The sequence below is a fragment of the Bubalus bubalis genome, chromosome X, assembly GCF_019923935.1.
Source record: "Bubalus bubalis isolate 160015118507 breed Murrah chromosome X, NDDB_SH_1, whole genome shotgun sequence".
In the NCBI taxonomy this organism is placed as follows: domain Eukaryota; kingdom Metazoa; phylum Chordata; class Mammalia; order Artiodactyla; family Bovidae; genus Bubalus; species Bubalus bubalis.
Window position 1 is genome coordinate 6,933,346 of NC_059181.1, and position 27,359 is coordinate 6,960,704.

A 27,359-nucleotide genomic window follows, 5' to 3' on the forward strand; every position below is an offset into this window, starting at 1 on the left:
AAAATTTTTTAAGATCTTGATTTTCAATGCAGCAAGTTGTTAGCCTGGCTCTGAATGCAGGAAACATGGGCTTGGCCCTGGAGGTTCTTTCCACTCGTCAGTTGGAAAGAAGAGGATGGAGTATTTAATATAAAATGACATATTATGAGAACAACTATAATATGAACAAAATGGATGTGCAAATTACAACCGTCAAGCTTGATTTAGACTACCTGTACAATTATGATAGAGGAAAATGACCTCCCAATGAACATACGTCATGCTCAGCAGAAAACGAAACCACCAACCACGTAAGTATTTCTCATTTCAAGAAAGGAAACAAAAACCAATTGACAGACCAGAAGGGCAATTTTCATTTCTTCTAAAATGGCCAGTCTACGTGAAGCTATCTTTTGGTTACCTTGGTCACAGCTTTTGGAGAAAAGGTCACTGCATCCACCACAGTGATGAGGTCGCCTGGGAGGAGGCGATCGAAGTACTTCATGCAGACGTCACAGGCGTGCAGCCACTCTTGGGGGGATGCCGGGACTTGTTTAACGAGGTGAGGGTCTCCAGTCTAGAACAGCTTCTGTAACCAGATGGTGTACGGAGAGCTTGGGGAAAGCATGCGGCCATCCTTTCCAGGGATTTTGGGAACAGGTTTGGAAACGGATAAGATATTCTGACTTGAAAGGATTGGCTCCAATGCCTCAAGGGGATTCATGTTTTCATCAGTCACCTTTTTGTAGTCAAGACCTATTGGAAAGGCAAGAAAAAGAGAGAGTAGTTCATTCCAACATAAACATACAGGAACTTTCAAACCCACACAGGGCCTCTCTGCATGGTTGAATGAAAAGATTCAGTTCCAACAGACAGCTTCGTTTGTCACTGAGATAAAACTGAAAATCTGAGTTCCAATCCCTGCCTGCAGCTTGGCCAACTGTGCAGCCCTCAACAGGTCACTCTGTGAGTCCCAGCATCCTCACACGTACCCTGGACCTGGCAACATCTCCTCACTTCCTCAGTGCCCCACAGCACCTACATCCTCTTCCAACAGCTCTCTCACCAAACTGCACCAGGTTCATCTGTCATCCAGCTGACATCTCATCAACTACCTAAAGGCAGGGATTGAACCTCACTCCTTTTCCTCTGTGTCTGGTCCAGGGTCGAATTCAGTTACTCAGTAAACCACTGATAAACTGAAGTAAATTCTCACAATCGTTATGAATAGCAGATGAAAGTACCTTATAAATTATAAAGGCTTCCCAGGTGGCTCAGATGGTAAAGAATCTGCCTGCAATGCCAGGAGACCCGGGTTCAGTAAATTATACAATTTCATACGGATTTGAGAGATTTTAATGTAGTTAACTTCTTTTCTTTTCTTTTTTTCCCCCTTTTCTCTCCCTATCTTTAATTGCATACCTTCTGGTTAACCTCTTAGTTATGAGCATAAAGACAAATAGACACCATTCTACAGATTTCCACAATTCATTAAAGATTCTAGAGCTCTTATTTTAAAGGCTTCATACATTCCTTAAACACATAGGTTCCACTGAAGTAAAATTCTGCCAAATGGCCTATTTTAAAGTGTCTCAACCTTGTCATTTATATAGATAAAATATAAACAATGGGAGTAGGGGAAAAAAGACCTCAAGAACTTTGGATTTGAATACCAGGCCTTCTGTAAGTCACTGTGTGACCTAACTTTCTCTAGTATTTAAGTCTCTCAACAGTAAGTAAAGGAGCTAGAGAGATAACTAAAGTCAATTAGCATCAAAATACTGAGGTTTCACAGTCATGCCAGCCACGGTGCAGGAACACGATCATGTACCAAAAATGAAGTCCGAGACTGAATTTAAAGAATGAATTCAGGCAGGAAGATGATCATCTTACCTGATGCCACTACCTTAAATTTCTTCAGTAGCCGAACATGGGTTTCCGGTTTAATGGCGTACTTCCCGAAATCCGCACAGCCACAGCTCTCCAGCAGAGTGAAATAGTACAGCAGCCTTTTGTGATCAAAACCACTGATCGTAGGGTAAATATACTTGACCATGTGTTTGTGAAAGCCTTCAGGGTCGGTCTTCAATGTCTCAAAGAGATGAAGGGACTGGGCGTGGTTTTCAATTTCTCCTGTGGACAAACTGAAATTAAGAGACAAATTATGTTAAGATTGGTAAGATTTGGTTCCATTTTTTTCTTTTAAGTGCCCTTTTTTCTGGAAACCTAGGAAGAAAGGCTGCTGCTTCTAAGTTGCTTCAGTCGTGTCCGACTCTGTGCGACCCCATAGACGGCAGCCCACCAGGCTCCCCCGTCCCTGGGATTCTCCAGGCAAGAACACTGGAGTGGGTTGCCATTTCCTTCTCCAATGCATGAAAGGGAAAAGTGAAAGTGAAGTCGCTCAGTTGTGTCCCACTCTTAGCGACCCCATGGACTGCAGCCCACCAGGCTCCTCCGTCCATGGGATTTTCCAGGCAAGAGTATTGGAGTGGGGTGCCATTGCCTTCTCCAGGAAGAAAGACTACTTCTCACAAATTCCTTCTTGCTGCCTAATCAAATACAGTAGTACCACTTGTTTCTGGTACAGGTGCAGGTCATTTCCACTTCAAATGGTACTACAGGATTTTCACATTATCTCATGTGGGTCTAAAGTAACCCTAGAAAGTCATATTATTTCACATTCTGCAGCAGAGAGCAGCCCAGTGTTTACTAGCTAGGAAATGAACCCAGATCTGTCACCTTCCACTATGCATTATTTCTTCATGTCATAAGAAAAAAGGTAAAACTTGAGCTTCATTATAGAAATGTAAACAAACTTATTATTTCAGGAATTTAGGAAAAAGGGAGGTGAAGAAAAATGCTCAACTTTCTGGTGTAAATTTTATATTCAAGTGGCTAGAACTGATATTCAGAGGACATAACCTTGATACTGTGTTCAAACAGAATAAAAATAGGAAAGAAGAGATACTTGCACTTGAATTGTCTGTAGTAAAGAAGCCACTTGAATAAAGCACATATCTTAATGTTTCAATCTTGACTTAAATGTTTTTATAATGTAATTTATTAAAAGTCATTTAATGTCAAACTGTTGAAAACAATTTTAAGGGGTTTAGTTTGGTTAATCAGTTTGTGTTAAATGGGTGATGGAGAGGGCTGAATTTTGGTATCATACTTTCCTCTGGACAGAACACAGTGCCTCCTGCCCAGTTTAATCCTGACACCCCACAAAGGAAGAGCTTCAAGCTTTCTAACTGTAAGAGGTCTCCAGGCAGCCCTGGGCTCTAATGGAAACACCCAGCTTCCAGAGTTCATAGTAGCAGCAGAGAAAGAACCTGGGAGCAGAGAATGAGACCTGGAGCATGAAGCGAGACCTCAAGCAGGATAAAAGTTAGGCTTTATATAGTTTAAAAGCAACTCCTCTGAAATACAACATTCTATTCATTGGAATTCCCTCTTTTAGCAAGTGCCAAGACATGTTTTTGTTTTATGTAAATAAAGTTAACACACGATATACTTTAAAATCTGTACAAGGGTGTGATAATACTTGGGATAATGGCAGCAATCTATAAAGTCAAAATATCAAGCAATTCCAAAATGCGTTTTTAACTTTCAGTTTAAGAGAAATCCTATTTTTCTATTAAGATACAATTCAAACATTTGCAAAAATATCCCTCTCTATAAAAATGTTCCTGGACTATAAAAATGCCCCACAGTTTCTTTCTATTCATAATATGCTTTAACTATTTACTAGTCTGCCTGTCCCACATAGACTATGTACCACTTGATGGCAAAAATGACACCACATCTTCTTTAGCTTTAGTTTCTCAGTACCAAGCACCAGCGTGTGGTATGAAGGAAACACTCGACATGTGCCTTGAATGCCAAATAGATGGGAGGATGAACAAAAACTTAGGTGTCCTCTACAGATAAGAGACCTGTGCTCAGCACCAGGGAGGGTATCAAGATTTACAACACAGAGCTCTCAGCTAGCAGTGTGAAAATCCAGTTGCATTCTAAATAATTAAACAACAATGCACAATAATGGTGTGGGCTAACAAAGGACATGCAATTATATCCCAATCAAGAGGAGAACCACTTGTAGACATAGAGAACAGAATTGTAGACAGAGCAGGGGAAGGAAAGGGTGGGATGAAAGAGTAGCACTGAAATATATATACACCACATGTAAAATAGATAGCTAGTGGGAAACTGCCATATAACACAAGGAGCTGAACCCGGTGCTCTGTGACAACCGAGGGGGTGGGCGGGAGGCGACATATGTATACTTATGACTGATTCACACTGATGTATGGCAGAAACCAACACAACACTGAAAAGCAATTATCCTTCAATTAAAAAAAATAAATAAAAGGGTAAGGCCACTAAAGCTATAACTTCAGAGTAGGTAGATATCAACGACAACAGAAGGTTTATTGAAAGAAGTGCTTGAAGTTGGTATTGTAGAAAGGAATGAAGCAGAAATAATATGAACGAAAGTATCAAGACAAGCGAGCACAAGGTCTGTATAGGAAAGAGTGAGTATAAATGGATGGCTAGTCCGAAACTCTTCTGGATCCTACAACTATTCAAAGTGTGCAAGGCCATCTCTGAAATACACAGGCAGGCCTCGTTTTACTGTGCTTTGCTTTACTATACTTCACAGATACTTGGTTTTTTTTTTAAGACAAATCAAAGCTTGGTGGCACCCCTGCATCATACAAGATGACTGGTGTCATTTTCCCAAGAGCATTTGCTAACTTCGTGTCTCTGTGTCACATTTTGGTAATTCTCACAATATTTCAAACTTTGTCATTATCATTATTTGTTATGGTGATCTGTGATCAGTGATCTTTGATGTGACTATTGCAATTGTTTTGGAATTTTCAAGCAATGAATATCTTTTAATTAAGGTCTGCATGTTTTTCTTGCCTGGAAAACCCCATGGACGGAGGAGCCTGGTAGGCTGCAGACCATGGGCTCGTGAAGAGTCAGACACAACTAAGCGACTTCACTTTCACTTTTCCCTTTCATGCATTGGAGAAGGAAATGGCAACCCACTCCAGTGTTCTTGCCTGGAGAATCCCAGGGACCGGGGGAGCCTGGTGGGCTGCCGTCTATGGGGTCGCACAGAGTTGGACACGACTGAAGCGACTTAGCAGCAGCAGCAGCAGCACGTTTTTTAGATGTAATTATTTTTGCACACTTACAGACTACAATACAGTGTAAATGTAACTTTTATATGCACTGTGAAGCAAAAATTCATGGACTAGCTGTATTGTGATATTGGCTTTATTGCAGTGATCTGTAACCAAACCTGCAATATCTCCAACGTATGCCTGTACTGTACACCCAGTGGTATATGCAAGTCACAGAATTTCTGATGTTCCTTTGTAATTTGCTAAGTGAAGTCTGAAAACAATGTAGTGAAGAAGTAAATAAGAAGCTGTGTCATCCTGTTAAGATGATTCATACTCACAAAGATTTGCAAGCAGAGGAACACGCTCGATGGAAGGAAAAAAGAAAACAAAAAAAAACAAAACAAAAACCTTGTACTTGTTACACTGATAACTGCCAGACAAGTGGAATCTGGGTAATTACCAACTTGAGAGTGAAAATATTAGTCACTCTGTCATGTCCAACTCTTTGTGACCCCATGGACTGTAGCCTGTCAGGTTCCTCTGTCTGTGGGATTCTCCAGCCAAGAATACTGGAGTGGGTTGCCATTTCCTTCTCTAGGAGATCTTCCAGACCCAGGGATTGAACCCAGATCTCCTGTGCTGCAGGCGGATTCTTTACCATCTGAGCCACCAAGCAAGCCCAATTACCAACTTCCAGATGAGACCTGTCATTAGAGACAAGTGACCTGCCTAAGACCAAGTGTCCAGATCTGTCGGGACTCTGTGTGGATGGGTCTGCTCACCTTGTCACAAAGCAGCCACCAATCCATGGAGCTCCAGCACCTGTACTGATAACCATTTCAAAAACAGGATTCTTTCTCTAACACAGACATTAGTTCTCTCTCCCAGTGGCAAAAATCTAAGAGTTCTCCTGTCATACTTCATTCCTATCACCCGATAAACAGATTATCTAAGACAGACTCATTTACAAAATGGACAATGACTAAATCATAATAGCTTTAGCTCATCTATGTTTGACTTGATTCTGAAAATAGTCTCTTTCAGTCAATATTACCTTCCCCCTTCCCACCCACCTACTCTTCTGTGCCTACAATTCAGTTTGCTCAATGTGCAATTTTCCCTAATTATCTTGTCAAGAGAGATACTGGAATATCTTTACTGACACATGATAAATACGAAAACCTCCCTCTTCAGTAAATGACAAGGTACTAAGATCTTTTATAGATGCCAGTAATCGATAATCCATTTTAATAGTTCCATCGAAAGAAGCTGTTATCTTCCCTTTGGAACAAGAAATGAAATCTCTACTTAGAAAACAATTCCAAAGAACCCACATTCAAGAAGAGTAGGAAGAAATACCATGTGGCCTTTTCACTAATCAAATCAGTGGTTGCCCTTAAAAACTGTTTAAGTGCTTTTTCTAAGTTTTAGCTGTAAGGCAGCTCATTAACTTTCAGAGATTAACTACAGGAAGAAGCTAGCATTAGTTGTACTAAAGGCACAAGGAATAAATTATTGGCACTAATCCCATTATTAAGGGGTTCTGTAATGGCTTCTAGCTGTCAATCACCCAAAAATGTGATTCAAGAACAGCATGAATTGAAAGGACTTCTATTGGTATAGGGAAAAAAATTTATTCAAATGTATTATACTTTACTTAATCTGAGACTGAGTAATACACCATTTCATGAGTTGACTGTAAGGAGTACACAGAAGGGGGTTGGAAGGAGAGAGGTGAGGGCTCCTGGGAGAAGCTGGAAGGAGCAAAGGGATGGGCCTAGGGGTCCCCCAAAGACTAACCCCAGTAGTATGAAGATGCGTAAACCCACGTGAATGACCATGACCACAGGTGAACAGGCCCCCACCACTGACTCTTTCCCCACTGTGGAAAGAGATGATTCTACCCTTTAAATCACAACTCCTCCAATGTGAGGAGGGACACTCCTCCTCGATGTCAGGGAAACAGTTCAAGATATTTACCACACAAATGCCTCCGAAGGAACCTGACGTCACAGACCTGATCTGTAGCGCTGCCTGACAGCTGCATATGTGATTAAGTGGGGGAAATGTGGTGAAAAAATGATGGCCTTTTTCAGCTTCTCCAGCATGTTAGCCAAGTGCCTTTGCAAACCAAAAAATGAACTTTCACTCTGCAAGGTCACCTACGAACTTCATGAGAGGCTCAGTAATGAGGACCTCGGAGTCGACTTCTTGACACACTAGCACTTGCCGAGCTCCTCTGTGGAACGGTTTCTATGGACAGAGTGGTTATGTGGGAGGAAGGCCATGTGAACAGGCTTCGTCTCCTCCAGGACAAGCCTGACGCCTTAAGCCTTCTCATTTCTCATAAATTGTCAACTCCGACTGGTTTATGGAGTCTCCTATTATCTCTCTACCAAAAATATTTTAAAAGATATCATAGCACAGACATAGCAATGGGCATCCTCCAAATTCTGAAAGAGATGGGAATACCAGACCACCTGATTTGCCTCTTGAGAAATTTGTATGCAGGTCAGGAAGCAACAGTTAGAACTGGACATGGAACAACACACTGGTTCCAAATAGGAAAAGGAGTTTGTCAAGGCTGTATATTGTCACCCTGCTTATTTAACTTATATGCAGAGTACATCATGAGATACGCTGGACTGGAAGAAACACAAGCTGGAATCAAGATTGCCAGGAGAAATATCAATAACCTCAGATATGCAGATGACACAACCCTTATGGCAGAAAGTGAAGTGGAACTTCACTTGAAGAGGAACTAAAAAGCCTCTTGATGAAAGTGAAAGTGGAGAGTAAAAAAGCTGGCTTAAAGCTCAACATTCAGAAAACGAAGATCATGGCATCTGGTCCCATCACTTCATGGGAAATAGATGGGGAAACAGTGTCAGACTTTATTTTTCTGGGCTCCAAAATCACTGCAGATGGTGACTGCAGCCATGAAATTAAAAGACACTTACTCCTTGGAAGGAAAGTTATGACCAACCTAGATAGCATATTCAAAAGCAGAGACATTACTTTGCCAACAAAGGTTCGTCTAGTCAAGGCTATGGTTTTTCCTGTGGTCATGTATGGATGTGAGATTTGGACTGTGAAGAAGGCTGAGCGCCGAAGAATTGATGCTTTTGAACTGTGGTGTTGGAGAAGACTCTTGAGAGTCCCTTGGACTGCAAGGAGATCCAACCAGTCCATTCTGAAGGACATCAGCCCTGGGATTTCTTTGGAAGGAATGATGCTAAAGCTGAAACTCCAGTACTTTGGCCACCTCATGCAAAGAGTTGACTCATTGGAAAAGACTCTGATGCTGGGAGGGATTGGGGGCAAGAGGAGAAGGGGATGACAGAGGATGAGATGGCTGGATGGCATCACTGACTCGATGGACGTGAGTCTGAGTGAACTCTGGGAGTTGGTGATGGACAGGGAGGCCTGGCATGCTGCGATTCATGGGGTCGCAAAGAGTCGGACACGACTGAGTAACTGATCTGATCTGATTAAGCACTTCTTAGATAGCAAGTATTATGCTATCTCATTTAATTCTTACAAAGCAGTTATCTTATAATTGATATTCACATTGACCTGAAAAATAACTGTTCAAAAATCAGATCTGCAATCTTAGGTTGACAGCTGTCAGAGGGTGAGTTCAGTAAATCTGGTCTGTTTCCAGAATTAATAGCTGTTGTTGTTTAGTTGTTAAGTCATGTCTGATTCTTTTGTGACTCCATGGGGTCAGCCTACCAGGCTCCTCTGTCCATGGGATTTCCCAGGCCCCAGGCAAGAATACTGGAGAGGGTTGCCATTTCCTTCTCTGGAGGATCTTCCCAACCCAGGGACTGAACCTGCATCTCCTGCTTGGCAGGCAGATTCTTCCCCACTGAGCCACCAAGGAAGCCCAGACTTAAAAATAGCTACTTTTTTTCACCCCTGAGCATCTACTACAACATACCAGGTATTTTATATAAATATCTCAAAGCTTGCAGCAGTTTTGCAAGATGGAGTGAGAATACTCATTTTGCAGAGGAGGAAACTCTAGGAGTAGAAGGATGAAACAACTTGCTCACCAAGGCCACATCAGAAGAAAGTCATGGAGCTGTGGTGTGAATCCAGACCTGTAGGATTCAAGTACTGAGCACTTTTCACAAGATGAGAACAGGCCCCAAATGCATCTTTTTCTTACTACATTTTGTGCCAGTATAAGGAATTTTTTTCTTTACTATTTGGGGGAAAAGTAGCCCTAAGTATCATAACACAGAAAGGGAGGTAGCAGATGTATGAAAAGAATTGCCTCCATTTGGGTAATGGTAGCATTTAGTTTTTCCATTTTTAGGATTGGTAGATTTTTTCTTATGTACAATGCAAATCACAGTCGTGATCAGCATCATGACCCTTTGGGCCAAAGAAAGATCAAAAGTTAATGCATAGCTCAATTTTAAAAAATGGGTAAGACCTATGACCTGAATTTCTATAGTCAAGCCTTCGACTCCAATATGGATTCTTCCTGGACTTGAATTTTTATTTACCTTATTTTTCAATGTTACAAAAAGCTAAGCTGCCTTAAATCCCCCTTTCTACACACTAATTATTCTCACACTAACTCTTCAACTAAGCCAAGAGGAGAAAGCCAGAACTGAGAATTCTCTACAACATGGCACTCTGGACATCAGCCTACGAACAACAGCAACCCTCAGCTTCTGTTTCAACACAGGAGAAGGTAGATACATTACATAGTTCATTGACTTCCTCATAGCTATAACATGCTCTTGCCCATCCTTATATGTGAGACCACAGACTCCTAGTAGACAATATACAACTGATTGTGCAAAGCAGCACAGCACAGGCAGAGTCCCTTCCCAACATCTAAAGATGTGGCACTAAACTGACCAGCTGAGATGAAGAGGTATCTCACTTGATCTCTGCCACCCAAGCAAGATCATGCAGATAATCAATCCCCTGGGTGATGGAAAAGCACATATCAGAGTGAAATAAAAGTGTAGGATATGTGGCCTTCAGGTCTGCAGCTTAAATAAGAAGGAACAGACTGAGGCTGTTCTCAAAGCTGACAGTCAAAGGTATCTCTGGCCCCTGTGTAGTCCTCCTTTGCTCACTGGGCTCCACTCGCTCCAGCCACCAAGGCTGTTCCTTTACTCAAAAATGCCAACAATCCACTGTCCCAGAATGGAGTCCCTCTGCAAATGCCTTTTCTTCCTTTCTCCAAGAGTGATCTGTTTGTATGTCCTAAGACAGGTCTTTTCTATCCGCTCCTTGTGGGTTTCCTTTATGGTACTTACTATGACTAGCAATTTATTTTTAGTTGTTCTTAACTGTGTGTGTGTGGTGTGGGTCTCCCCAGTTAGAATATATGCTATAGAGTAAGGAGGAGCCCATTTTGTTCAACATTTAAAACTGTGCTCAAAATACAAAAGTTCTAGTAAGAAAGATGATAATAATACTTCATGAATAAACAAATGCACTATTCCACCAGCTAGAAGCATCCTCTGCCATTTCAAAATGATCCCGTATTCAAAACTTAAAGACATTGATGGAATCAGCAGAACTGACAAGAGCAGTAACAGGAATAATCTTGACAGATTGAAGAGCCACCTGGCTACACACACACACCACAGATTTTCTCTAATCTTTACAACCATAACCAGGTGGGGATCATGGTCCTCATACCTGAGAAAACAGCAATGCAAGAGGATCGGGAGACTTGCTCAAGGCTACACAGTTAGGGTTATGGGGAGCAGAGCTGGATCTTGAAATGTGGCCTGACTCCAAAACCCATGCCCTCACACCAGACATCGTCTCTAAGATGCACCAAAGTGCCTAGAACAGCCCAGAGGTGAAGAGGGCTGTGGAGGCTGCGGTGAGCGAGAATCAACCCTGAGCTCAGGGAGCTGAACACACTCAGAAGAGCCAGGGTCCGCCAGCTGGAGCTGACTACAGGCACACAGACCCACAAAGCCATCTCTGATGTTGAAAACTACCAAGAAAAAGAAAGAAAATGAGAAAAAATAAGGGGGAAAGGAGGCCAGGAACTCAAGTTTGGGTGTTTATGACAATTATCTCTTTCTTACAGGAGTGAAATTCCAGTAATCACTACCATTCATTAAGGATCGATCATGTGTCAGGTTCTGTAGGTTTGACATTTCACCATGAAATCATTTATGACTTAAGAATATAGGAGAATGAGTTTCTGAGAACTGATTTCTCCCATGCAGGGACACACGGCTGGAGAGACTATCAGGATGTACTCACGGTTTCTTGATCGGAAGCGTCTGCGTTAGTGCACAAGGCTCCCTCATCCAGCCTGTGTGCCTGCTTCTCTGTACATTGGCTGAGATGAGGAAATACCTCCAAATTCAACCAAGAGGAAGGAGAAGGCAAAATTATAGAAAAATCAACTTCAGAGGCGAAGATGGCTTTTTTAAAGGAATAGTAACACAAAAACCCTAAAATAAAGAACGTCTTTTTCTTGTAACTGCAATCTACTGACATCTTATTGGCATTGATTCAGCAAGTAAATATTGGGCAATTTCTACTGTATTAACAGCTGATCTTTAATACTCATGTGACTAAGCTGGACTGAACAGTATGACAAATAACAGTCTTAAGTAAAGAACAGGGAGCACCAAACACCACTTGCTAAATCAACATTAGGTGTTTTGTTGCTCATAAGTAATGGCATCAGCAGATAATGATTTCCTTTTTGTAACTGCTGTGCATCTGCATAATCACACTGTGATCTGCCGTAATGATATGCTGGGAACAGTCATGCACATTACTAGATTGCCTGATAATTTATAATATATTCAGAGACCAATGGGGCATCCTGTTTGGACAGATATGACAACCTTTTATGAAACAGTCAATGAAAAGAGACATTTAATAAAATGCCAAAAATTTTTAAGCTAATATGCATTTTATAATAAACATTTATTTGAACATGTCTATGCCTCTAAAATGGTGAAGTTACTACAATATTTATTACAGATTAATACTGTCACCCATGTAACAATTTCATAAATATTTAAGATGTAGATGGTAGAATTCCAGAAATATTAATAAAATTAAAGCTGATAAGTTATAACAGGTCTTGACCATTCAACCGGGATGCTGGGAAAGACTGAAAGCAGGAGGAGAAGGGGACAACAGAGGATGAGATAGTTGGATGACATCACCGACTCCACGGACATGAGTTTGAGTAAGTTCCGGGAGTTGGTGATGGACAGGGAAGCCTGGCATGCTGCAGTCTGTGGGGTCACAAAGAGTTGGACAAGAATGAGCAGCTGAACTGAACTGACCATTCAACACTACCCCTCTTCTTTAAACCCTTTTGTCCCATAGCTTCTCTAGAACAATATTCCTCCCTCTCAATTGCTGATTTTGTCCCTTTTGCTGGCAGCTCTTCCTCTCCCACTAATTGTGGAAGGTCCTCAAATTTTGTGCTAAGTCTTTCTCCTCTCTTATTCTACATTCACTCCCAAAGAACACCAGCAACATGACTTATTTATTATCTATGTGCCTATAACTCCCAAATTACTATCTCCAAACTCCACCTTTCCTTATGAATCCCAAATCTGTAAGACACACTGTCCACTTGATCTTTCCTCTTGGGAACTGCCACATGTATAACACTTCTATTCCTTTGCCTTTTCCTCACCCTCCCCTAACCTTGTGCCCCTAACTAGTATTTTCTGTCTCAAATGATGTCATCATCCAATGGACTGACCAAGTAGAGTCCTGGATGTAATGTTTAACCCTCCTCCTTTCACTCACCTCCATAGCTAGTTTATCCTTATTATTTGACTTATTTAGTGCCCTCTATTTCACTTTGCAGGTATCTCTGAAGCCCATTCTCATTACTCCTATACTTTCAAAACCCCACTCCAGGCTATGGTCATCCGTCCTATAGTCTATTACTCTCATAGTTTCCTAAACAGTCCATATATGTCTGCAACGGCCTCCCTAAAATCTTTCCTCAACATGGTGGCCACAATGATCTTATCAAAATGAAAACCTGATCATCTTACCTCTCTCTCTTATCAGAATCCTTAGGTACCCTCCTATCACTCTTAGGAAAGATCCCACAGCCCTAGATAGGGCCCACATGCTCTTGTTACAAGGTCTGGTTTCCCCCCATCTCACATCATGCTCCAATGACTCTGGGGGCCTCACCATATCACCATCTATTAGGCCTGCAGAAATCATGTTCCATCCTGTCGAGGGGCTTTTTACAGTAAACTGTCCTGCCTTCCTAGAAAACGCTTCTGGTATATTCAATACTTAATTTTGAGTCAATAGTTATGTCTCAGCTCAAGAGTTATTTCCTCAGGAAAGTCCTCCCTAACTATGCCAAATCCCCTAGTTGGGCTCTCTTATACAGGGCCTGTCACAGTTTTAATTTCACATTTGCCTATGTCATTATTCAATTATTATCTGTCTTCTACCCTAGACTAAAAGTTCCAGGACAACTCAAATGTCTGCTTTTGTTCACGACTTGTAACCCTAGGACCTAACACTATTCCTAGTACACAAGAGATTCTCAGTAAATGTCTGTGATTCAATGAATAAAAAGTCTCAAATTCAGGATTATCACTGAAAACAAAAACTAAGACAATCATTAGCATATTGATGTCTAAAGAGATGTATGAAGAGAGATTGTACAAAGAGACCAGTCGACAACAGCTCAAAAGGAAAAGTGAAACTGAACAATACAACTTCAAGATTCCTCTAAAACAGACTCTGAAAAAAGACATGGACGTAAACTTACACAAGTTGTGTGCTTACCCACTGTCGGTGAACAGGAACTCCAAATGGGTCATAAAAATCTCCCAACGGGAGACGCTGTAGCGCTGGGCCAGAGAAAGAGCGATGCTGTAGACGTTTTCCTCCAGCGTCCTTCACAAATGTGCATCAACCACAGGGAAAGGAAAGAAGAGAAACACGTGACCTTAATCAGCAGAGAAAGCGTTCATTACGACTGCTCTCATGCTAAAGGGGGCGCAGCCAGCGCAGTCCCTCATAAGACATGTCACAGTAATTCAGGAAAAGTACACCCAAGGGATTTTAATGCTCCTTCTTCACTGTGATGCGTTGCAAATGACCAAGGAATCGTCTAGATCAATGGACCTCAAACGAGGGTGATTCAGCTCCACTCAGGGAACATTTGACAATTTTGTCTGGAGACATTTTTGATTGTCATGGTGGGTAAGGAAAAGGAGAAAGCAGTTGGCATCTAGTGGGCAGAGGTCAGGGAGGCTGTGGACCAACCTACAATGCACAGAACAGCCTTCCTGCAACAAAGAATGACCCAGTCCAAAACGTAGTGAGATAAAAAAATGATGGTCTAGGTACCAGGGCCTACAGTGAAAAAGGAATGCAAAGAAATGGATCCCTGCCCCACAGGTAAATCTCTGAGAAAAACACAGTTAGTCACTCAATAAATTCTCATTTTCTACACTGGGCCAGCTATTATGCCAGCTGTCTAAGATATAAAAACAACAAGATACTTCTTGAGGAACTCGCGGCCTAATGGAGTGTATGAGGTGTGAACCAGGCATCAAACAGAAAGGGGTAATGTCAAAAGACTACAAAATACTGTGAGGATACAGATGAGAGAGTGAACAGGGATTAACTAAGCAGAGGCGATAAAGAGGGAGAAGAGACAAATGGGCTTTTGATAGACGGGGTTTCACAACCATGAATGCACAGGGTCCTCAGGTCTACTGAAGGACCTATACCTTATCCTACAGGCAGTGGAGACTCAATGGAAAGTTCAAATCAGGGAATGGTGTCATCAGATATGAGAATCTCTAGGTATGTAAACAATTCTGGTCCAGAGCACCTACATAAAGGCCATATTGGAGAAATTGTCACAAGACCCCAACTTTCCTGAAGCAAAGGAAACATAAGGATGGGATTCTTCATTAGGAGGATGGTTGTCTATCAGCAGACGAATGGATAAGAAAGCTGTGGTACATATACACAATGGAATATTACTCGGCCATTAAAAAGAATACATTTGAATCAGTTCTAATGAGGTGGATGAAACTGGAGCCTATTATACAGAGTGAAGTAAGCCAGAAAGAAAACATCAATACAGTATACTAATGCATATATATGGAATTTAGAAAGATGGTAATGATAACTCTGTATGTGAGACAGCAAAAGAGACACAGATGAATAGAACAGTCTTTTGGACTCTGTGGGAGGGGGCAAGGGTGGGATGATTTGGGAGAATGGCATTGAAACATGTATATTATCATATGTGAAATGGATCGCCAGTCCAGGTTTGATGCATAGGACAGGGTGCTCGGGGCTGGTGCACTGGGATGACCCAGAGGAATGGTATGGGGAGGGAGGTGGGAGGGGGGTTCAGGACGGGGAACACATGTACACCTATGGCTGATTCATGTCAATGCATGGCAAAACCACTAAGTAATTAGCCTCCAATTAAAATGAATAAATTAAAAAAAAAAAGAAGGATGGTGGATAAAAACCACAGAAACAGGAATGAAATACCTATTACCATCAAGTAATACTGCTAAGACTACACTTAGCCTCACTAAGGAAACCGATATTTGTAAGTTGGATCATCTAGGAGCTGGCAAATGATTTCCGTTCAAAGCCAAATAGTAAATCTTTCAGGCTTTACCACCATATGGTCTCAGAAGCATATTCTTCTATTGCTTTTTACTCCTGCTTTTCCACAAACCTTTAAAAATGTAAGCCATTTTTAAAAATGTAAAGCCATTCAATGCTCATAGACTATAAAAAAGAGACCAAGGACTGAATTCAGTCTGTCAATACCTGGATTATTAGGCAACTGTCATTAAAAATGATTTCTTAAAGGATTTATTGATAAAACTCTCATTTTATCCTGACATCCACAGGATAAAATGAGAGTCTGTGGAGAACAGGGACCATTAGCAGTTCACCCTTCCTATTATGAGAGTCTACCACAGCATCTGACACCAGGTGTGTACTAAGTATTCACATCTTTATTATCTGATAAAAGTGGGAAGAAACCAAACTATATTCTGTTTTCCTCAAAGTCACCCTAGCCACTGAGATAGTAATAACTAAGATAATACAGACAAAAAAGGACAACTATAATGTATGCACAGAAAACAACAGCCATTAAAATGGACATAAAATTGGTAAGAAAATAAAGAATGGCCACGTTTGAAGGTGGAGCTGCAAAACAGCAGGAAGCAGGTTCTTCAAGGATTCTTTTGTGTGAGATGCTAAAATCCTGTCTCCAAACCAGAAGTGCTAACTCAGAAAACTCATAGATACTTTGAGATATTTTGAACGAGCCATCTAAAGACTGCTGTGTATATTTATAAACAACAGATTGTGGAGAAGATTCTATTATTTATTTATCAAAAGCATATATTTGTCCTCTAGGATATGCTTCAAATAGCATGTGCTAGCTGGATGCTTAAAAAAAAAAGACAAGACAAAGCCCTAGCAAAAATGATGTAAGGCATGCCTTATCTTGTTAACTTGTATCTGCATAATAACCCTCTTCTAAGAAACCATAAACAATCTCACTCAGGATTACCAAATGCCCAAAGAAAAGCCCACTGGACTTGGCAATAGGAAGTGCAGGCTCAACTCCTGGCTCTGTGACCTTGAACAATGCTTTAAAGCTCTGTGCTTCTCACATGCCTCTTCCAAAAGTAAGGAGATTGCATGATATTATCTCTTCAGTCACTTTCAAATTGGACATTAAACGAACCTAAGAAATTATGAACCTCCAGGAGAACAGAGGGGAAGAGTAAAAAAAACTGTACATTTCTCTTAACTGAATTCTCCCATAGGCTGTCCCTACTATCTTTCTTTGATCTCCATTTTCCCTGCCTCACTCTAAAAAGAATTTGAGTGTCTTCTCATAGGAAAAAAGCCCAGGATAATATAAAGTACTATTAGAGTACTAAAGTTATTTTGCTGCTTTAAGATTTAAGAATAATGATGAAAAATAGCAACGGCCACTGCCATAATCAAGACCGTCTTTGCTATTTTAAGGTACCTCTCGTGAGTGCATGCTAAGTCACTTCAGTCATGTCTGACTCTGTGACCCCATGGACTATAGCCCATCAGGCTCCTCTGTCCATGTGATTCTCCAGGCAAGAATACTAGAGTGGGTTGCCATGCCCTCCTCCAGGGGATCTTCCTGACCCAGGGATCGAACCCGCATTTCCTACGGCTCCTGCATTGCAGGCAGATTCTTTACCACTGATTTTAAGGTACTTATCAGGAGAGATTAATAACTGTAAAATGTAGGCACAATCTACCCTTGTTTCAAAGGCTGGAAACCTAGACTGAACTGCATACAAATGCTTCTGGGAAAATTCAATCAGGCAGTGTGGGCAGGGTGTGTGGTGCTGAAGATGTGATGCCTTTGGTAGGTAGCAGGAAATCACAGCTGTGATCCTTACCATCTATGGAAACTTGGGCCAATTACTTAATATTAATAAGCCTTAAGTTCTTTGGAAAAGGAAACGGCAACCCACTCCAGTATTCGTGCCTGGAGAATCCCATGGACAGAGGAGCCTGGTGGGCTACAGTCCATGGGGTTGCACAGAGTCAGACATAACTGAGTGACAAACACTTTTAAGTTCTTCAGCTATAACATGGGGATAACATTTTCTATCAGAGGGCTACCTTTAAGGATTAAAAGATGTTTTCAAAATAAAGTTTATAGAGCATCTAACACCATTCTAGGCCCATAAGAAGCACTCCACAAATCAGGGTGTTAAAAACAAAACATACCTCTAACTTAATAACCATTGTGAGTGAGCCCACTTTATAAAAATATCTTGTTTAACTTCCCCAACACCTGGCATGTAATTCTCATTTGATCAGAACTCATTTGATCTAAAACAAAAAATGAGGACCAGTATTAAAACCAAGGGCAACTCCATACCTAGAAGAGAACATTCCCACAGGCCTTGAAGTGTACTGGCATCTCACACAAGGGCTAACTTTTCTCTGGAAAGAGCTAAGGGACAAAGGAAAAAACGGAAGCTGCTACAGGCTTCGAACAAGAGAAACTGCCAGAGTGAAAGATCTGCTTTCTCTCGGAACCCAGGACAGATGAAGGTGCCCTGGACCCACAACACGTGGTCCTTCCTCTTGGATTAAGTCGACTGTACCTATTTTTAACACAGTGAGGAAATTAAACAGCCATGTAGCAGAAAGTGAGATTCCAGCCAGGAATCAAAGGGAATCTTGTTTTTAAATTTCTAAAGTAAGCTTCATGGGCTTCCCAGGTGGCATTCGTAGTAAAGAACCTGTCTGCCAATGCAGGAGACGTAAGAGACATGGGTTCAATCACTGGGTTAGGAAGATCCCCTGGAGGAGGCAAGGCAACCCACTCCAGTATTTCTGCCAGGAGAACCCCACGGACAGAGGAGCCTGGCAGGTTATAGTCCATGGGTTGCCAAGAATAGGACACAACTGAAGTGGCTTAGCACGCACACGGTAAGCTTCATACTTTTAACCCCGATCATACTGCATCACCTCTAACATGGTACTGGGGTCAGGATACCAAAATCATAGGGAAATTTTCTTATAATTATCATCCTTACTATTTTAAATCTGCAAGCCTAAAATACAGTCCGCATCTACTGATCATTCAGAAGGCAGCTATGCTAACCATGATCCCACCAACAATCCATTTGTGAAGACTCACATGTCCCTCACAGGATCGGAAGAAGTAGAGGAAACCCTGCTTACGGTAACCATGAATGTACATCTTTAAGGGACTGTGACTCATAGTCCTGATACCTCAGCTTGTCCTTGTGTGTTTTATCCCATCCCTTTATGAGACAAAGGTATCTCTTACTCGGCCAGGCCAAGGATGGTTTCCCTTTTGTACTGGTCGTCGGCCGTGAACCGCTGCACGTCCACACCCTTCTGCAGGCCCTGGAGGATCTGAGCCTGAGTGAAGTCCAGCAGGCGTTGGTTGTAATAGTGCAACTGCTTGGTCAGTGCAGCGAGCTCCTCGGGCCAGGCCTCTTGTCCGTACAGAGTCACATGCCTGCTGACCATCTTGATCAGTTCTTTGGGATCAGCCTGTGAATAACAAAAAGACTAATTAGAAAAAAAAAGTAACAATGGGAAGAAGGTCACGTCAACTGGACGTCTGTCTGGCCCTTCACACGGCCGCTATCTAATCAAGGTTTACAACCACCCTGGGGAGTCTGTTGCAGAGGTGGTCCATTTTGCAGACCATAAGAACAGGACACAGAAACTGAGTCTAGGAATGGATTTCTGGATGCCTGCTCTGTTCTTTTACCTTAAAAACCTCCATCCACTTAAAAAATACATATGCTTGCTTTTTCAACTACCATTGGATACCTGAGCCTATTCCAGATCTCTTCCCTAATTATCTGATCATTTATAATAATTCACCCTGGAAGCAATTTTTGTCATCATTGCCCCTGGATAAATATTCTTTGGACCATCTAAGTATTCTCAATAACAAAGCTGTAGTTCAATAATCCCATTAGAAATGCCTAGGCAGTTAAGTAGAAGAGTATTTTCTCCAGGGATAAGTAAGGGGGAAAAAAACCCATCCTTGTTCCTACAATCATCATTTTTTTTCTAGTTTCCTAAGAAAGTATGCAACCAATTTGTACTTTGCTCAATTTGGGGCTCAATGGGATACTGTCCTGTAATTCTTTGACTCATTTGAAAAAACCCTGATGCTGGGAAAGATTGAAGGTGGGAGGAAAAGGGGACGACAGAGGATGAGATGGTTGGATGGCATCACCGACTCAATGGACATGAGTTTGAGTAAACTCTAGGAGTTGGTGATGGACAGGGAGGCCTGGCGTGCTGCAGCGCATGGGGTCACAAAGAGTCGGACACGACTGAGCGACTAAACTGATACTGATGTTACAAAACAATTATTCAAATAGAACAAAGCCCAGAATTGATCAGCTGACAGGAAAGGTAGTTATTTATTTATATTAAATAAATATAATATAACCACATTTATTTAAAGTTGGTCTGGGTGTCAATGAAGCCATAGCAGCTCCACCATGCTTCCAGAGTTACTTAACATGTGAACAACATTAACTCAATCCCTCCCAGCTTCTGGGAAGACATGGTACATATTCTAATATGAGCAAATTAGAAAGAAAAAAAAAAAAAACACTCCCGAATCTACCTGTGGCTCTCTAAAACACATCTAATTATAATAAGCCATCAGCATTTCTCATGCATAAGTCATTATTCTGAGCTGCACAGGCGATTTATCAGTGTCGGGTCTATATTGCCAAACCTAGCCTGACATTCTCTCTCTTGATCCTATTAAGGAACGGTCTGGAAGTGATGATAAAAACCAATTAAAGAAATCTTCCTGGATTCCAACAGGTAGATTTAAGAAAAGGTCAACTTTACTAAATGCTTCCCCTATCTCTATGCATACACTGAGTCCTGTCTTCAAAAACTGCAGCTATCTATCTCAAGTCAAAAGACCTGGATTTGAAGACCAATGCTCCCAAGTAAGTAGCTGTAAGATCACCTGTCATTCACTCAACAAATACTTTTTGTGCAGCTATTATGTGCCAGGTGATGTCCTAAGAAGATGTGACCCTTTCCTCCAGGAATGTAGTCTATAAGGAAAGACAATCAATCAAACGACAATAAATGGTTTGATACCACTAAGCACAGGGTGCTATGGGAATGAATACAGAGGGGTTGGCTTCAGGCATGTGTCAAGCAGGGCTTCGTGGAAGAGTTAATTCCTAGTCTAACTATTCAGGTGTTAAGTAGTAAAAAGGCCATCAAGAAAAAGGGCTTCCCCTCATGGCTCACTGGTAAAGAATCCACCTGCCAATGCAGGAGACATGGGTTCAATCCCTGGTCCGGGAAGAACCCACATGCTTTGGAGCAACTAAGCCCATGGGCCACAACTGCTGAACCTGTGCTCTAGAGCCTGGGAGCCACAACTGCCGAAGCCCACACACCCTAGAGCCTATGCTCTGCAACAAGAGAAGCCACCACGATGAGAATCCCTTGCACCGCAACTAGTCTCCGCTTGCCGCAGTTAGAAAAACACCTGTGCAGCAAGGAAGACCCAGCATGGCTAAAAATAAATAAAATTATTATATATTAAAAAAAAACAACAGGGAAACAAATTCCAGTAAAGGTGAGAATATGTGCTAAGCCTAGATGGCTAAGCCCTGATGGGAAGATGGAGTGCACAAAGCTGATCTAACTGCATTTAGAAGTGATTTGGGAATAAGCTGTATAAGGCTGGTATATCTGGCAACGGATTTAGGCAAATCAGATCCCATTCCTAGGCTCTTAGTGCCTCTTCATCTGTCATTTAACCCGGTTCCCTTCTGCTTACAGACTGAAGCTCATGAGGCCCCTCCCTGAACCACCCACCAGAGGCACAGCCCCCTCTGAAGCCGTCTGGCATATGGATGTTGCCAGGGAGCCAGCAGCCCATCTACACCTGCTCTGCATCCTGGTGTGCCCTGTTGTTGCCCGCTCGTCTCACACCTCATCCAGTAAGCACTTTTCTGCCTAGAAAGAGAGAGAGCAGGAGCAAATATGCAGCAACTGGGGTCTTAGGGCAGCAGGACAGCTCTTCTGAGGTGTTCTTTCAGGGAGCTCTTTGTACTGGTTTTGCACTCCACTAGCTAACTCATGTTGATCAAAACAGTGAAGAAGGCTTTTTTCCATGTATATTCTGACCCTCTGATTTTAGACTCAAGTCCTCCAGCCTCAAACAGCCCAGTGTGCTCGGAAGGCAGAGCAACAACCAGGCAGCCCATCTCTGTATGACTCCATGCCCTGCTCTACCAGGCTGTTGGTTCCTACTCCCTACTCATGGAACAGACTACCTTCACTCTCCCAAGGGCTTCTTACGGTTATTGTACCATACTCATTTTCTCACTCAGTTTTCTGGCATCTCATGGATTTGGTACCTGTATTGGGAGAGTACACCAAATATCTGATCTCATTTCTATTCTCTTTCTAACACCATTTATGAAGCAAATTCCCAAACCAGGTTAAAGAGTTCAGCTCCAAGAGTACTGAATAGCACACAGCAATAATGCACATAATTGCTACTACTAACATTACACTGGCTTTTCTTTATCTCACAGAGAGTTTCAAGTCTCCACATACAACCTTCATTTTCATATGTGGCAAAAAAACACCTATTCTTTTTTTCCAATGAAGAAAATGGCATGACAGAGTGTAATAAACATGGATACACATAAGTTACTAGCTGAATGTCCTTGTGCAAGCTACTTAACAACTACAAACTTAATAGTCTTATCTATAAAATGGCAATATACTATAGCTCGCATGGTTGCACAAAGCCTAAGAAACTATACACACACACACATATAAAATACACAAACCAAGACCTGGTCCGTAGGAGGGGCTCCAAAAATGAAAGCAATTATGGAATTTACTCAAAGGTATTCCCAGGTAGCACAGTAGTAAAGAAGCTGCCTGCCAATTCAGGAGACTCAAAAGATACAGGTTTGATCCCTGGACTGGGAAGAGACCCTGGAGAGGGAAATGGCAGCCCACTACAGTATTCTTGCCTGGAGAATCCCATGGACAGAGGAGCCTGGCAGGCTGCAGAACATGGAGTTGCAAAGAGTAGGACATGACTCAGTGACTATGCACGCACATTACTGATACATCTGTTACACTTTAATTGTACTTTTATTGCATACTTTACATTGCCTCTCTTTTAAGTATTAAATTAGTTTCTAGAGGGCAGAAACCAGGTGTACTTAGTGGATGTATCTTTCCCACAGCACATTAGAGTTGTGGAGTAAAAGGGGGACACACCAAAGAGCAGCAGCAGCTTTTACATCAGCAGTACTAGTTTATATACCAGATCCTTTGCTTACTAGAGATGCAATTTGGGGCAAAAATTCGAACGAATCTTTTGGCCAACCAATACGTTGTTCTTGACAGACGCTTCATAGAGAGTAGATGGATGAGCATGTTTTAAGTTCTAGCTTTCTATGCAAATTATTTTCTAATCATTATCACTACTACTTTCTATCCCTTCCTCCAGAAACTTTACCTGTCATGATTATTTCCAATGTAAGTTTTAAATTCTAGCAACAATTCTTCCCCTGGGCTCATCACAATTTCTCTCAATATATTCCAAAAGCATCCTCTACTCAGCCCAACACTTCATTTCATACATTCATTCAATCACTTCACAAGTGCACAGCATTAAAGTTTCTAAAGCACTTTCACATGATTTTGATCTGACCTTCATACCAACCCAGTGATGGGCACAGGAGACTGCTGGTAACTGCTTTATAGATGCCAATCTCTAATTAGGCATCCTGAGCTGGAGTCTCACAGCAAGGAAGAGACTCAAGCCTCCTGATCTCTTGTGGGCTCTCCACTGTACCAGGCCCTGCTCCCTACCCTGCCAGCAGAGCTCCTTGAATGTCCTACATCCAGCTTTACACATCAAGTCACTAATTTTTGAGCAAAGTATATTCAAACCTTTCTCCCTCTTTTTCCACCTAAGTTCAATGACATGATCCATGAGTACAAAAGTTTTTAGCCTTTAAGAAACTTTTGAAGGACTTTACGGGTAGCTTTGAAATCTCCCATATTCAGTATTGAAATGATACTACAAAAACTGAAAACATAAAAAGGCATAAAAAATTTAAGAAGTGTAGAGAATAAATTATTCTAATCTTCCCCCCAAATCTGGCAATGCAGTTTCTTTAAGGTGTAGAAAAAAAAATATGCTTTCTTTAAAGACTATGGCCAGGTCCCTGTAAAAAAAAAAATTAATGTACATAAATATTTATGAGACTAGAACGCTGAATGACTTCATCTAGTACTACTAACTAGTAGAGGTAATAAATCCATTCAGGCTTAATAGTCTCCATTTCTTGGTAATATTGTTTGGAAAGTTTTAAACAGGTGGTATGTTTTCCCTCTAGGGTTGTTACTTGCTTGAGATAATTTTCTACTTAGTATTTTCAATTAGTAGCTTAAAAAAATGCATCTTAGAAATAGTCTACCATAAAGTTTTGAATTTCATCCCCTGCTAGGTTTGATTCTCTAGCATATAAAACTAAAAGACACATTTCCATTTTTAAATGATTTTATCTTCTTAAACTTTTTTTTTTTAAGCTAGAGAAATTACACTTCAAGATGCATATACGTGAAGAGGGATAAATTAGGAGTTTGAGATGAGCAGATACACAGTATTCTGTATAAAATAAATAAACAACAAGGTCATACTGTATAGCACAGGGAACTATATTCAATATCTTGTAATAACCCACAATGGAAAAGAATATATGCACGTGTGTACTTGCATGCTTATATGTATAACTGAACCACTTTGTTTGTATACCAGAAATTAACACTTTGTAAATTTCAATACTTCAATTTGTAAAAAAACTACAATTAAATACTTCAATTTGTAAAAAAGATGCAGTTACAATAATTACAAAAGATACAAATAAACAAGGTACAGAAATGTGTATAGCTTACTCATATCTGTATTGAAAAGTTGTTATATAAATATGTACAACCATAACTATTTATGGACTGATACAAAAAGGAAACTGACCTTTTGTTTTATCCTATTTTCATCATCTGTTTTTTGCCATGTTTTTGCATTGTTTTTTCAACATAAAAAGTTTATTAGGATAAACACTAGAAGAGGAAATTCTCTGCAAGTGACCATTTGCCAATCATCATTATAGATCTCTAAAAAGAAACATGAGGGACTTCCCCAGTGGTCAGGTGGCTAAGACTCCACACTCCCAGGGCAGAGGGCCTGGGGTCGATACCTGGACGGGGAACTAGATTCCATATGCTGCAACTAAGATCTGGTGCAGCCAGCTAAATCAATCCATCAATCAGTCAATCAATAAATATTAAAAAGAAAAAAGGCCTGCTGGGCTGCTCCAATGATCACCCAGGTTTGCTGCCGGGTCCTGGGGGTCTGTGCGGCTGACACAGGATGTGCTTTGCACCAAGATGCACAGGCTTCTTATCAGAAATGACACCACAAATCATATCAACACTTTCATTCAAACCTAGTAATCTACCTAAGTTATCATTCCCGCAGCTCAGAACTGCAGGGAGTGGAAAGAGAAAATGTGAAACAAGCTGGACTGACAATTGAGTGGAAGCAAAGCTTCGTGGAGAGTTATTATGTGTGGGCAACAAATTGAAACCACTTGGATCTCCATTTCCAAGATGATTCATCAGAAATTTGTCATGTCTAATTCAAACTCAGCTGTGTGGTTTTTTGCAGGGAGAGATTCTGAAAAGACTCAAATAATGAGCCATTAGGTAGTCAATGGACAATGCAAACATACTTAAAACATCCAGCTAACAGGCCCGTCCAAGAAAAGTCAGGACTCCCAAAATGTAATACTGATGGCTGTTCACCATAGCAGGTGAAATGATTCCTCAAATTAGTCACATGCCAATAACAGTCACTGAGTAACTAGAAGGAGGTGATGTCCTGGGGATTCTGAATAGACGGGGATTCCTGCCCTCAACAGGATCATATGTGGAAAGAAGACGAGGTGCACCGGCTACCACAGCCTACAAGATCCGCTCTAGGGGAAGTCTGGAAGAGCGCCGTGAGAGACAGAAATTAACTTGTGGCTCAGCTGGTAAAGAATCTGCCTGCAATGTGGGAGACCTGGGTTCGATCCCTGGGTTGGGAAGATTCCCTGGAGAAGGGAAAGGCTACCCACTCCAGTATTCTGGCCTGGAGAATTCCATAGACAGAGGAGCCTGGTAGGCTACAGTCCATGGGGTCGCAAAGAGTCAGATATGACTGAGTGACTTTAACTTTACTTTTCAACTTAAAAAAAAAAGATTATTTACAATAATTAGAAAGGTAAGAAAGAGAATTAAAAACAAAATCATTTCAGGCAGCAGAGAAAGTTTCACACAGGAAGCTTTTTTAAGCTCAGACTCATCTGCTACTAGTGGGAAGAAGTAAGAGGTATTTCAGGCAGGAGAATTACATCTGCACAGACACCAAGGCGTGGGAAAGGATGTCAGATTCAGAGAAATATACAGTCTGAACAGTCAGAGCATAAACTTCAAATGAGCCAGTGTTGGGATCATGACTGGTGGGGTGAGGAAGAGCCACCAGTGTTCATTGAGTGGCTTCCCTGTCAAACACGGGAGTGGAGATTTCAGCCAGCAGCCACTGCAAAGCGGGTAGAAACATCATGCTGGAGTGCAAGCCAGAGATCACTCGGGTCCAAAACACAGGGACACGCTGCTTCTGAAACAAAGCTGGAGTGGCCACACGACCAGACAATGGGCAGGTAAAGACTGGAATCAGGAGCTCCGGTGACTGAGGTCACGTCCTACCGGAGCGACCCTGAGCAAGTAACCCAATTTCTCTGAGTCTTACCTTCTGCAGAGGCTGCCACTTCTGCAAAATGAGGCTGCTCAATGGAATCAAACGGCAGAATGAATGTGAAAGGTACTGAGACAGCCTATGTCTTCCCACGGTGAGACTCATCCTTCTACCGTTCCCAGACAGCTCCCCTAAACAAGCCCCACATACACCACTGCTGTGACCCCTCCTGACACCTTCCCGGCCTAGAGGAGACCCGATCGGGTCACAGTGAAGTCTGGTCACCGACTCCACTGCTGTCCTTTCCCTCTGGAGTCGGGCAACACTTCTGTGCCTCACATTTTATAAAGTAATACTTTCAATACTTCCTTAAATACTTGTGAAAAAACACTAGAGTACATAGGATGGCACAGGGACATATCAACTTCTCTGTTATAGGTTCCATCCTTTTATCTAGAACGCTCTCCTCCCCTCAGTCTTCCTCGTGCTATGCTCATCCTTTTCTTTAGTCAAAGGTCACCCTCTTAACTCAGGCCTTTCCTGAGCCTGTTTTAAACTGTACTCCACTGCTTAACTTTCTTCTTTGCTTTTTGTTTGCAAAGCTCTTATCATAATCAAACAAAGAATATATTTACTTTTTTTGTTGTTGATGGGGCCCCTCCCCAAACAGAATGTAAATCTGAAAAGGGGAAGTGTTTTTATATACACTGTCCACTACTGTCTTCCCAGGACCTAGAACACTGCCTGGCACAAGCAGTCATCTGACAAATATTTTTGATAAACACACACACATTATCCAACTGCCTCCTATGTACTGAAGGATGACTCATTAATTTTCAGTATTCTACCCCAGGGAACATCTGTTTACTCCCCTTGAC

General features: G+C 41.6%; 1 protein-coding gene across 1 annotated transcript in view; it reads right to left on the reverse strand.

Moving 5' to 3' along the window:
• Window positions 1-329: 329 nt before the first annotated feature.
• The window catches only part of LOC112582116 (neuroblastoma-amplified sequence-like), a 39,171-nt gene continuing 12,141 nt past the window's right edge, over window positions 330-27,359 (reverse strand). The window contains exons 5-8 of the mRNA XM_044937230.2: window positions 18,970-19,199; window positions 13,905-14,015; window positions 1,873-2,123; window positions 330-735 (exon numbers count right to left, since the gene is read on the reverse strand). Of these exons, the coding sequence (XP_044793165.2) occupies window positions 557-735; window positions 1,873-2,123; window positions 13,905-14,015; window positions 18,970-19,199 (771 nt within the window). The 3' untranslated portion in view covers window positions 330-556. The remainder of the gene's footprint in view (window positions 736-1,872; window positions 2,124-13,904; window positions 14,016-18,969; window positions 19,200-27,359) is intronic.